Here is a 12,004-nt window from a genome sequence, read left to right as displayed (position 1 = left end):
ACGTTTTTATAAAGTTACCCCCTCTTTTTGGTGTATGAAAAGAAGGAGCAACAGGGAGTTACATATGAAATAGGAACATATGAACATACGTAACATTATCGCTCGCTCCGCTTGATAACCTATAATGACATCGAGAAGACATAAGTATTTTAATGAAACTGATTTAAAGATATACATCATTGGGGATGAGGTAAGAAGCAGCTGATGCGCACGCTGAACCCTGGCCAACGTGGGAAAGTCCACATGTGTACGCGTGGGAGGCATCAGGGAGGCACCACAGTACCGTAAGAGAAGTACATGGAGTTACCCGTGCCCACCTGCTCCTGCGCTAACATTCCCCTTCTCAGGACTCTGTAGTGGGATTCTTACTAGCTGGCATAGGCTTTCGGGATGGATTAGGGAAAAAAAATTTCTTCATCGTGAATTCAAGTAAGAAAAAAAACGGAGAAGAAAAAAATTAGCCACATCACGTACTTACCTTTACGTGGAGCGACCGTGGGGTGTTTCCATTTGTGTATATATGTGCACTTCGGAAAAGAAGCAACCTTCTCAGCAATGGCAAAATAAGGGTTACGCTAATGTGCTTTCTCTCCCATTGCTTTAAAGAGGTGCCCTGAACCTTTTTTAACTACGTCGTTCCGTGAAATTAGGGAATATAGCAACAAGGGAAAAAAGGGGGGGGTGGTTGTCTCCCCTGTTGTTGAGCGTGAGTTGGGAGTGAGGAAATGTGTATATTATTAGCCATACACGTGTACACCGCATTTCTCACTTAACACATACTTATCGCTTATCACTACATTATTTCCCCCCAAAGAAACGAGCAAAACCGAAATTGAGGAAGTGTTCAAGGAATACACTTCAAAAAACGACTGCGGAGTTATCCTCATGAATCAACAGGTGAGCACAGAAGGGAAGAAAAAATTCGTACGTCGAACTGCCATAACGTGACAAACCAATCGAGTAGAGAAATGAATTGCCCATGAGACAATTTTACCCTATGCACTGTACAAAATATGTTATACAAAAATGGATATACTTATAAAGCGTTTTGGCGCGGAGAATTTTTTTTTTTTTTTTTCCAACGTCGCGGGGTTCCCAAGAACATCCACACAGTTATATACATCTGTATAACTGTATATCTATATATCTACATATTTATGTGCTTGGTTGTTTTTTCCTCCTCCAGATAGCGGACGAAATAAGGTACCTGGTTGACCTTCACGATAAGATCTTACCGACCGTTTTGGAAATTCCGTCCAAAGACAAACCGTTTGACCCCAACAAAGATTCCATCATACAGAGAGTGAAGCTTTTTTTCGGGGGGGATTTATCAAACCTGAAGTGAATGTCTCAGTCAAATGGTTATTCGAAAGGAGGCTCATCCAACATTCCCCACTCGTCATACCCCATTTTGACGTGTCTCCTTTTCGAATGTATATCCCTCTCCTCTCCTCCCCCCCCCTGAGGTATGCCTTTTAACAAGAATGGACGTAAAGGTTAAGGGGAGCATACTTCTGGCTGTCCTGATTTCTACGTACATCTACGTAATGATAAATATGTTCGTCCAACCATTCATTATATCGGATTATCTGATTACAGTTTTTTTTGTAGACCCATGGAAATTAGCTTTTTTTATTAATTATTCATTCGTCCTTTTTATATCCTTTATTCTTTGTTGCATCGGATTTATACTCCTTACCTGTTGACACCAAAAACTTTAAAGGTTTATCTTAACGTAAAAGTAGCTATTTAAAGCGGGCCCATCGATCTTTTCTCAATGAGGTATAAAAACATTCCAGGATTATACGTACTTGTGCATATGTATGTATCCCCTCCGGTGGTACTTTTGTTAAAAATATTATTGACACATTTGAAAAAAAAATTACTGAGAAAATTCAACAACTCCGTATAAATGAACTACACAATTTCTTTTACTGAACTGTGGACAGTTCAAGTGCTACCAAAGTGGTAGAATATTAAAAGTACAAATCGGGGAGAACAAGTAGGCAAATTGGCTCACACCTCCCCCATTGGTATTGGAATAGAAAAAAAAAAAAAAAAAAAAAAAAAAAAAAAACTTTCATCTGTACCCACAGTGGAAGAAAAGGACATGGGAAAACGCAACGTGATATGCCACTGTGTGTGGGGGGGTACGATGTCCACTTTATTCTTCACTTTTGCTTAACTATTACGAAAATAATTTAACAAAAAGGGTGGGAGCTAATAAATCGGGAAGGGAAGAACTTCCCGTTTGAAGTTTTCATTTTTGCACAATTTATAAAAGGAAAAATACGAGAAAAAAAGGAAAAAGGCAAAATCACGAATTGGCCTTATTGGATTTTTCAAGGGGGAGAGACATATACATGTTAAAAGGGCAAGGCACATTCATGTACATACAACAGAAAAAGAAAGACAGACTTATCGTACACAGGGCCGTACAAATGGATGAACTGAACCGTATTTACATTTATACCCCTTCTTGAATATTATTAAACAAATTTGGATTCATAAAATCGTGGTTAATACAATTCAGATGGTCGTCGAAATCGTGTAGGTTCAGGTATCTGCGAAAAGGTAGGCGGTAAAAAGGCAACATGAGAAGATCGTTAATCCATGCATAGCTTCGTGTTAATCATATCATGTGGATACACCCCAATAGGGGAAAAAATGCCTCAGTGGAAAATTGTGCTATTTTTGTCCAATAGATTTTTACTTATTGTTCGAAAGGCTCATTTTCAGGAAGTCCTTATTATTTCGTGTTACTTTCACGTCACAATTTTTCCATTCCTCCGTGGCATCGTCCTGCATGAACACCTAAAATGGTTATAAAAAGAAAAAAAGGAAAGAAGGCCATCCATTTGTCATATTTGTGTGCGTAGAAACTACATCATGTGGCTAGTCCTCTCAGTTTTTTTTTTTTTTTTTTTTTTTTTTTCTCTCTCTGGAGTTAAATCCATTCCATGTAGCATTATTACGTTTAAGCAGTTGGCATCATCACGCTCCAACTTGGACAACTGAACTAGGCATATGATGGCATCGCTATAATTCTTCACCAATTTGTTGGCTATTAGCTCACAAACTTTTATGCTTTGTATGTCCTCATTTTTTGAGTCCTCCGTGCTTATGTGGTAGTACCCGAGGATCCTTTCTTCTTTGCCTTTGTAGTGGTTTTCCACCTGGATGAGTGGGTGGGGAAGGGAAATCATGAGGAGGTGAAATGGGATCAGTACAACTATGGTGATGATCGCGGAAATGCTTGTTCTCCTGATTCTGTGGTCTGTTTGCACATCTGAGACCGCAACGAAAAGGAAACAACACTCGCCAACTGCCTCCAGTAATAGCAGTACACGTACAAAGGGAATAACAATACACGTACAAAGGGAATAACAGTACACGCTCAAAGGGCATAACGGTGCACGCAGGTATCTTGAGCAGCATTGCGTGCAAGAAACTGTGAACGTTCCAAGAGGTGGACCTCTCTGTCTACCCCTCATCGAGCAAATCCTAATAGAACTTACCAAGGTGAAGGCCAAATTCAGGAAGGGGCTCAGTATGTGGGTATGGAACAAGGGAATACTATCAGTAATAACACATTTCTGTTTCTTCTTTTCGACGTCGTAATATTTTCCAATCAGTATCCCGCATACGTCATCATAGGAGTTTTTCAAACCATGCATAAACATTTTCGCATATGCAAAGTTTTCTATGCTAATCTCAGTCTCTTTCATTTTTATTTTATTATTTTATTATTATTTTTTTTTTCTTTTCGATGATGTAAATTGTGCTTCTTCTGCTCTGTGATGGTAAATGCAGATGGGCATGTGTTATATGGACTTTAATATAAATTTAACTTCTGTTTTATTTTGCCTTTAAGTGGAACTGTCCAGTTAAGGCAATCTGCGTATCCAGACGGATAAACACGTGTACTCCAACATACTTCCTGGCAGACCAGTAGATCCTCACCTTCCGATGTGTCACTTTTGTGTTACCCAAGTGGATTATTCACTTTGTTGGAGAAAGCGAAAACGTTGTGTTATTAGCATGCGTAAAAATGTAGCTATTTGGTAGTGCCACAAAAAAAAAAAAAAAAAATCTGCTTCTCCTCAGTTGTATATTTAGACGGAAATAAGCAAAATGGAGAGAGTAGCTCCTGCTGATATACATTTAGCTCCGATGCTTCTTCTTTTGCTCCCGCCTTGGTTGTGCTTGGAGACCCTTTGCTTGGTTATACCCTAACGCATTTTAAGCAAACCTCATATTTTGCGTTCCTGCGCGTAATTTAATTTCTCAACGTTTGACTGGTTTAGAAGGGTTCGGCTGGCCGATTAATAACTCCGTGACGCGTGGTACAAGGCATGAACCACTTAAAGTGGAAGAGCACAAAAATGGGGAAAATTGCAGAAAGGTAAATGTACGGAAGCATAGAATGAAGAGAAAAGGAGCAATCGTAAAAGTGCCCTTTGCAGCGGTCATGTAAAAGGGGAAAAAAACTGCCAGTAAAGTGGGGGACCCCAAGAAAAAAAAAAAAAAAAAAAAATATACATATATACATATTACATTTATATATACGTACAGCGCGTTACACAACGTGCACGTTAGAAGGATAAGCCCACTTAGCATTCGCCATATAGACATTTACTGCCCCTTAGGGATAATTTCACCATTTTTATAATTTAAAAAAAAAAAAAAAAAAAAAAAAAACGGGATATGTACATATAACGTTCGTGAACGAGTGAGGACGCTTACAGGAAGGCGCAAGAATATGAGACTCCACCCCCCTGGATGGAGAAACAACGCACGATTTTTCATACCATTTGATAACTCATTGGAACAATGAAAACCGGGAAAAATAGTTTTATAAGAGAACATACACAGTAAGGTGTTTACTGTATTCTAATGATAGTAGTAGCAATGTGGTGGGGATTAGGAAAACGTGCGCCACAGTTTAGGGTTATGCGAATAATCCATATGATTATTAAAAGTTTTTTTTTTTTTTTTTTTTTTTTTTTTTTCCGCTTCTGGATTAAAATTTCATACCTCAGAAATTACCGACCAAACGTGTTACCCCTTATAAGAAGGAACGGCTTAAGCAAACTTCCACTTTTTGTGTGTACACCTACCGATAACTCCCAATTAGGGGGGAGGAGTACAAATACAAAGGGGCATACATGCATGCAAGAATGTTTGTACGCACATATATATTGTAGGGTGGCATTGACCACGCCATGGTTTGTGCTCTTTTCTCCACAAAAAAAAACCCTCGATGTTACCAAGTGTAGTTGAACTGACGAATGTTTATAAAACGCACATACCTAGTTTAGTTGTCAAATACGTTGGAGGATGAGAGCAAGTTCGCCTGATCATATTCGAAGAGTGAATGGATCTACAGTTTCCCGTGTGCAGTTCCTTCACAAGTGTAGAAAAGGGGAATAAAAGTTGGGATAAGAAACGCGCTAATACAAAATGGTATAACTAGAAACCCTGGCTAGGTCTACCCCTCAGTAAGCATCTCCAGCGTGAAAGAACGAAGAGACGTGGGGGCGATGGTATAACGAACAGCGGCGGAATACCCAACGAATCATTCAATCGGGGGAAAAAGCGCATATCTCTCTTCGTCGACCTAACGGCTACGATTTGTTCTCATTCACACTCGGTCCTGCCGCCACCCTTAGTACCTTTACCAAGGGCGCTCCTTCCCCATACAAATACAACGATGTATGCGGATCGAATTCAAGTGGCCTGCTACGGGGACAAGAAAATCCCCAGCAAGCTCAAGTACTTTTTCGAAGAAGACCTGTACGAATTATCCGACGTGAAACTGGACGAGCGAATCAACCTGCTCCGAATTCATCTGAAGTACGTGTTCTATGACAACCCCCTATCTGAATACTTCAAAAATGAAGGTAACCTGTTGTCGGAAAAATCCCTAATTTATATTTATTTCCTATGCCTTAACAATTTGGAGGAATACAGAAATGAAAAGGAGTATATTTTAAACCGGTACAAAGACACAGGAAATGATGAACACGAGGAATGCATAATTATTTATGCATACAACTTGGAGGATAACATGAACGAAATAAAAAATATTAAAAAAATTAAGGCAGACTTCAGTCACAACAATTATAAAAGCATCAAAATATTGTCCCTGCCAATTCTGAAGAATGAATATTACGATGATTCCAACAACAAAATGAAAGAATTGTATGAACACTTTAAAATACGATACATGGATCATTTAAAGATTTGTATAGAAAAAAAATACCACATGATAAGAAGTGGGTATACAAAAAGCATGACGAACTTTTTAAATTTAGTGGACCATAGTAAAAAATTACTTGGAGAAAAAAAAAAAAAAAATTCACAAAAAAGTAAATTTCATTTGACTGACTTTATGTACCAAGTAGACAGCGGACAGGAAGAAAATCAAATTCTCGAGTTTGTAAATTTTTATAAAAAACATAACGTCTTCTTATTCTGCAACGAATTTGTAGATATCAATTTCTTTTTAAAAAAAAACGACCTCTTCTCATATATGAATGAAATAGAGTTTGTAACAGATTATGATGAAGAACTGTACATAGAATTGTATGACAATTTTTTACTCCTCTTCATATGGTGTGAAAATCTCTGTCTACTTTTCTGTAAATTAAATCTTTTTAAAAAAAGTTACGTCTTATACAGCGCGATGGCTAAATTGTTCATCAAACATTTAAATGTGTTCGTAAAAAAAAAGAAATGTATCATCCATTCCTCCATCCTGTTTGAGAAAAATTATCTTACCTTAGCTAGATACATAAGGGAAAGGAACATATGCTCCATTCACTTATTGGAATATATTTTTTTTAAAAAATTTTCCCTTCTTCTTTTTTTAAATAAATTTTCTTACCTTTCCAGTAAGGCTTTAAGGTTTGCCCATTTTTTTTACACCAATAAAATTTTTATCTTCATGCATAATTTCAGCCGATTTAAAAACAGCGTCATCAGAAATTCCACTCAGATCAGCTACTTGAAGAATATCCAGAGGAAAGTCACAAAGTATCGCCACCGGGATCTCCTAGGGCGCGTATCGGCCAGGGTCTCTCCCCCCGGCGGAGCCCGGAGGGGGGAAAGCCAAATCGTTGCGCAAGGGGATTTAGTGGAGGAGGAGGAGGAAGAGGACAATCCGAAGAGTGATCAAAACAGCTCTCTCGAACATGCCCCGAGAGATGCTACCCCCAGGGAGCACTCCCCCTTCCTGGATAAAAACGTGGGCAAACGTAGAAAGAGCCTCATAAGCGAGTTTAAGGAGGTGTTCAGAAAGGGTGTAGGCAATGTTGACAGCGCGGTTAGAGCAGGGGGGCACGACGACGCCGGGGGTGAGCCCATGGGCCAAGGTGCACATGGGCCAGACGAAGATAACCTACAAGACAACAACCTAAAGGGAGACAACCTAAAGGGAGACAACCTAAAGGGAGACAACCTAAAGGGAGACAATCTAAAGGAGGAAAACCTAAAAGAGGACTACCTGCAGGATGATGGCCTGTTGGACGAAGACAAGCTCGTGAGTGAAAGCCCCGAAAAAACGACATCCAATGATCTGTCCACGCGCCCAGATCACATCAGGCACGGAGACCACCTGGGGGAGTTTCCAGATGAGCGAGACAAAATCACGTTCCTTCTCAAATGTTGCTTCATGAATAAGGAAAATTACTTCGCCGTTTACTTTTACAACATGGGTAACCTGATAAAGTTCCTCTTCGAGCGAAGGAGCACCTTCTACCAGGAGGAGCAAAAAAAAAATCAAAGTGATAAAAGTGTTAAGAAAAACAACACCAATATTAGCAAGTATCTATCGCTGCAAAAGAATATTATGAAATTGGGATATAAGAAAAATTTTTCCAAAAAAAAAAAATCAAAAAAAAGTTTGAAAATTAAAACGAAAAGGAGCAATTCGTTAAATGAATCATCCACATCGCAGTTATCGTCCACACTATCAGAACCTTCGGATGGAAAAAACGACAACTACAGTTTTTATCAGCACAACGATTTCTGCATAAACGTTTCAAAAATTTTTAACCTCTCATTTGTCATTTTAAAAAATATAATGAATATCTACAGAAGAGACAAATTATTCGAACAGAGAAATGCAAAAAAGGTTTACTTGCTTAACTTCTTTCTTCATTACTTGGAAGAAAAACAGTTTGAAAAAAATATGCTAAAGGAAGAGCTACAGCAAGTGAAAAATGAAAAAAAAAATGTCTATCATACATTCCCAATATATCATATAAAATATTTTTCAAAAAATAACGAAAAAGAAAAAAAGAAACTACTTGTAAGTATTATGTATAAAATCACCAATTTGTGTTATCGAAAATACGGCAACATTGCCATGATTAATAAATTCTTTTTGGCAATTATTTTATTTGAAAACTCAAAATACAACAAGTCCATGAAAATTTTAAAAAAAATCATCCAAAAATGTAATCAAGATTTTGTTATCTTTTTCTGTATGCAACTTATTTCTTTGCACAAGGTGAACAATCAATTTTATCATTTCTGCTCCTCCTTTTTTTTATCCAACAAGTACACCCCTATTTGTTCTTTCAAAGATGTCAATATCAACTTTTTCAGGGTTGCGCATTATGAGGATTACCTTTTTTTTCGCCACGCAAAAAACTCCCTTCTACAAATTGAGCAGGACAAGTGTTATGGCAACGATTTTTTCTCTTCCCTTGGTAAGGACATCGTTGTGTCTTATCGCAAAGTAATGCAACAAGTCTTCAGATCCGTTGATGGAAAGGGAGGAATGCACCTGTCAACTGTGCACACAGAACCGCTGCACGAGCGAAGGGGCATGATCCAGAGAGGACCCTCCAGGGAGGGCGAACAAATTGATGGCAATTCCCGAAAAGAGATTTCCAGGGGAAACACTAGCCCCACCGATGTAAACATAAACAAAGTAATCAATTTTGAAAGAAAGGTATTTTACCAGAACAATTACTACTTCAAGCCCAACGTACGATTTCTGAAAAGCTTGCGCAAGTTTAATTTCTCCGTTTCGAAAAACGAGGAACAGAGCGAGATACACATCCCCCACTCCGACGTGAAGATCTTCGTGCAGTCGAACTATAACCTCTACCTCTTCGCGTCGAACATGCTTTTTGGGAACATGAGCGAGGTGGACAACGCGGAGGATCCGAGCCGACTACCTCACATCGGAACCTTGTTACGCCTAAAAATAGAAAAATACGCCCAGAAGCAAGGGAAAGGAACAGGAAAGGGCCACCCACCCAGAGTAAAACAGCTATGCGTGCAGTACGATGAGAACATCGATCTCTTTATCTTTTCCGCCCTATCGCAAGACCTTCTCATCGATAAAGTAATGATTGAGTTATACGACGAAAGGGCAAATAAAAAGTTGCACTTGAATTTTGCTAAGAATAAATATGTTATTAAAACTGGGTTAAATATAATTAAGTTAAACATATCAAGCATTCTTGAAAATAGTATAATAGAATGGAAGAATTTTTTCTACAAAATAAATTATGTCTTCCTACAGGTGAATCACTTTTGCTTTTATCAGCAGCTGGGGATACTTCCAAATGGGAACATTTTGACTCCCTTTTTAAACGCCTATACGGAATTCATAAAGTCCAATTATATATTATCTAGGGATAACAAGTACGCTAGCTTCTTCCTAGATCAGCTAGTTTCTCCTCTTTACATAAAAATAAAAACGTTACAATCTGTTTTAAATTGCCAATTGGTTGCATCATATTTGAACAACTCGTCTTTGGTTTATAACAGCACGAACTACATCAAGCTGATCGTATCCAATTATCATAGACATGTCGATTCGAGGGAGGAAAATGAATTCATTTCCACGCAGAGGAATGCAACCAAGGGGGGTCCTCATGTAGATATTCCAAGCTTAAGCACCTCCAACCAAATTAAAAACGTCCATCTATTAGTGCACAAAAAAAACGAAGGCTCCGATCTCCAATACCTGAGCCAAAAGTGCACCGTACCCGATTCTGTATTCTTCGTAATCGAATCAAACGACCATGTAGAAATTTCCGAACCGAAGATTTTAAAACGAGAACATACCTCTTTTGCAAAACCAGGGCAGACGAATGACTGTTCTGTTGAAAAAGAAGAAGGTAATTATCACGACAAATGTGACTATGACCAAGCAGGGCAATGGAAGAAGGATTCCTACGCCATTATATCATTTATACCCGTAAGGGCAAACAACTCTAACGTGGTTAAGAGGGAAGAGTTTCAACTCAATTTGAATTGTGAAAAGAATCTACAGAACTTTGATTCACCTGATGAACCTTCCTCCAATGATGACCATCACAGCAGGAACAATTCAAACGAGGTAAAGGTTAAATGCGTTATAAATATAGATTTGGAAAAAAAAAAAAAAAGACAAAGGAAAACAGATCTGTGTGAATTATCAAATGTGAATTATATTGGACAAACCAAATTTGATGATTTTATTAATCTAGAAAAAGACTCATCATATCATCCACCATTTAATAACCAAATAGTTATTGACAAAACTTTCCACCTTGCCAATATTTTTAATGAAAAAATTAAAACCTATAGATCGAAAAATACCATATTGTATGAATTAATACTAAAGTTACATAAAGATAACTACTCTGTTTTTTTAAAAAATTTTCATGTTTCTATTAGAAAGAAATATGATACAGATATAACAGGTGCAAAGATATTTCTTCTGAATGGCAAAAATGGGGACTTTGTCCGAAGTTCCTCCAGGGCCACGGGGGATAACAGCTCCAATGATATGGCTCAGCTGCAGGCCTACACACTAGGGGCACAGCCCGTGGAGCCGGTGAAGAGGGAGGTGGAAGGTGATGTCATGGAAGTAAAAGAGTCAATGAAAGGTTCAGTGAAAGATGACATGAGGGAGGAAGTTAACAGAGAGATGAACGAAACAAATGATTTAGACACAAGCTGTGCGATTGGGGAGGGGGGGCAGGATACCCCACCCCCTGGTGCGGACACCCCTAACGAATCAGATGCGAGCAACGTCAACCTGTGGAGTGCAAACAACATGCAGGAATCTGGCGCCAGCAGCTTGAGCCTGCTGAGTGCTAATGATCTGAACGAGGAAGGAGGTGGGAAGAGAAACACATGCAACGAGGTAAGCTATTTTTATGATGAAATTGATGTCAACAGGTACATTCACGGGGGGATGAGTGTGTTCTTCCTTTTCGAGGTGACCTACAGAGCAGCACAGGGAATTGCTGTTGATTGTAATGGTACTAATTCCAATAATAACTCTGATGATGGTACTGAGGAGCGTAGTAATGACCGGAATAACCGTGATAGCGACCGCAATGGGACAATTTTCTTAATGGACGAAAGCATGACGACGGGCACCCTGTGTGTAACATACGAATATCGGAACAGTTTGATCGTAGAGTCTTTTGAAGAGAAGCCAAAGGAATACATCTACACCCTGGATGTGCCGATCCCCTCTTTTTTACTACCAATTAATGTCGACTATGATATTCCCAAATATGGGACGCTGCACACGTTGCTCAATGTCAAAATAGTTCTGTGGAACAATATGGGGGAGGATATTTATATGAAATATTTCGTATACCTGGAGGAGAGAAAAAAGAAAGGTCAGTCGGAAGGTGACGATGAATACAATTGGCTAATAAATGGATTTAAAAAGAAGGTCGTCTTTTTACCAAAAAATTCTTCACATGTTATTAATTTAATTATCCTTCCTTTAAAAATCGGCTTAATTAACTTTCCCCCAATTTTATATTACATAAAATTAAATGACAGTTGGGTTGAGGTAACGGAAGTTTTGAAGAAGAGCGAGAACTTTCAGCTTATCATTTCACCCTCGCTGCAGTTTAGCCCCAAAGTATGGCAGTTGGCATAGGGGGGTGATATAACGAGGGGGAGCAATATACACAGCAGCTGTAAAAATTCAACAAATGGTGTGTCATTTTTTTTTTTTTTTCAAATTTCTGTG

At 38.6% G+C, this 12,004-nt stretch overlaps 3 protein-coding genes across 3 annotated transcripts; 2 read left to right on the top strand and 1 right to left on the bottom strand.

Annotated features, from left to right (window-relative positions):
• Window positions 1–124: 124 nt before the first annotated feature.
• PKNH_0937900 (V-type proton ATPase subunit F, putative) lies at window positions 125–1,345 on the top strand (the record flags this gene model as incomplete). The annotated part of the gene is made up of 4 exons (XM_002259367.1): window positions 125–190; window positions 348–429; window positions 815–897; window positions 1,187–1,345. The coding sequence occupies 4 exons, from the start codon at window positions 125–127 to the stop codon at window positions 1,343–1,345; spliced, it is 390 nt and encodes a 129-aa protein (XP_002259403.1).
• Window positions 1,346–2,467: 1,122 nt separating this feature from the next.
• On the bottom strand, window positions 2,468–3,728 carry PKNH_0937800 (ER membrane protein complex subunit 8, putative; the record flags this gene model as incomplete). Its single annotated transcript, XM_002259366.1, has 4 exons — window positions 2,468–2,564; window positions 2,714–2,814; window positions 2,976–3,176; window positions 3,519–3,728. The coding sequence occupies 4 exons, from the start codon at window positions 3,726–3,728 to the stop codon at window positions 2,468–2,470; spliced, it is 609 nt and encodes a 202-aa protein (XP_002259402.1).
• Window positions 3,729–5,713: 1,985 nt separating this feature from the next.
• PKNH_0937700 (conserved Plasmodium protein, unknown function) lies at window positions 5,714–11,911 on the top strand (the record flags this gene model as incomplete). Its single annotated transcript, XM_002259365.1, has 1 exon — window positions 5,714–11,911. The coding sequence occupies one exon, from the start codon at window positions 5,714–5,716 to the stop codon at window positions 11,909–11,911; it is 6,198 nt and encodes a 2,065-aa protein (XP_002259401.1).
• Between the last annotated feature and the right edge of the window lie 93 nt (window positions 11,912–12,004).

This window comes from Plasmodium knowlesi (genome assembly GCF_000006355.2).
Source record: "Plasmodium knowlesi strain H genome assembly, chromosome: 9".
Lineage (NCBI taxonomy): Eukaryota > Apicomplexa > Aconoidasida > Haemosporida > Plasmodiidae > Plasmodium > Plasmodium knowlesi.
The sequence above is the reverse complement of the archived record's forward strand: the minus strand, read 5'-3'. Positions and strand labels throughout refer to the sequence as shown.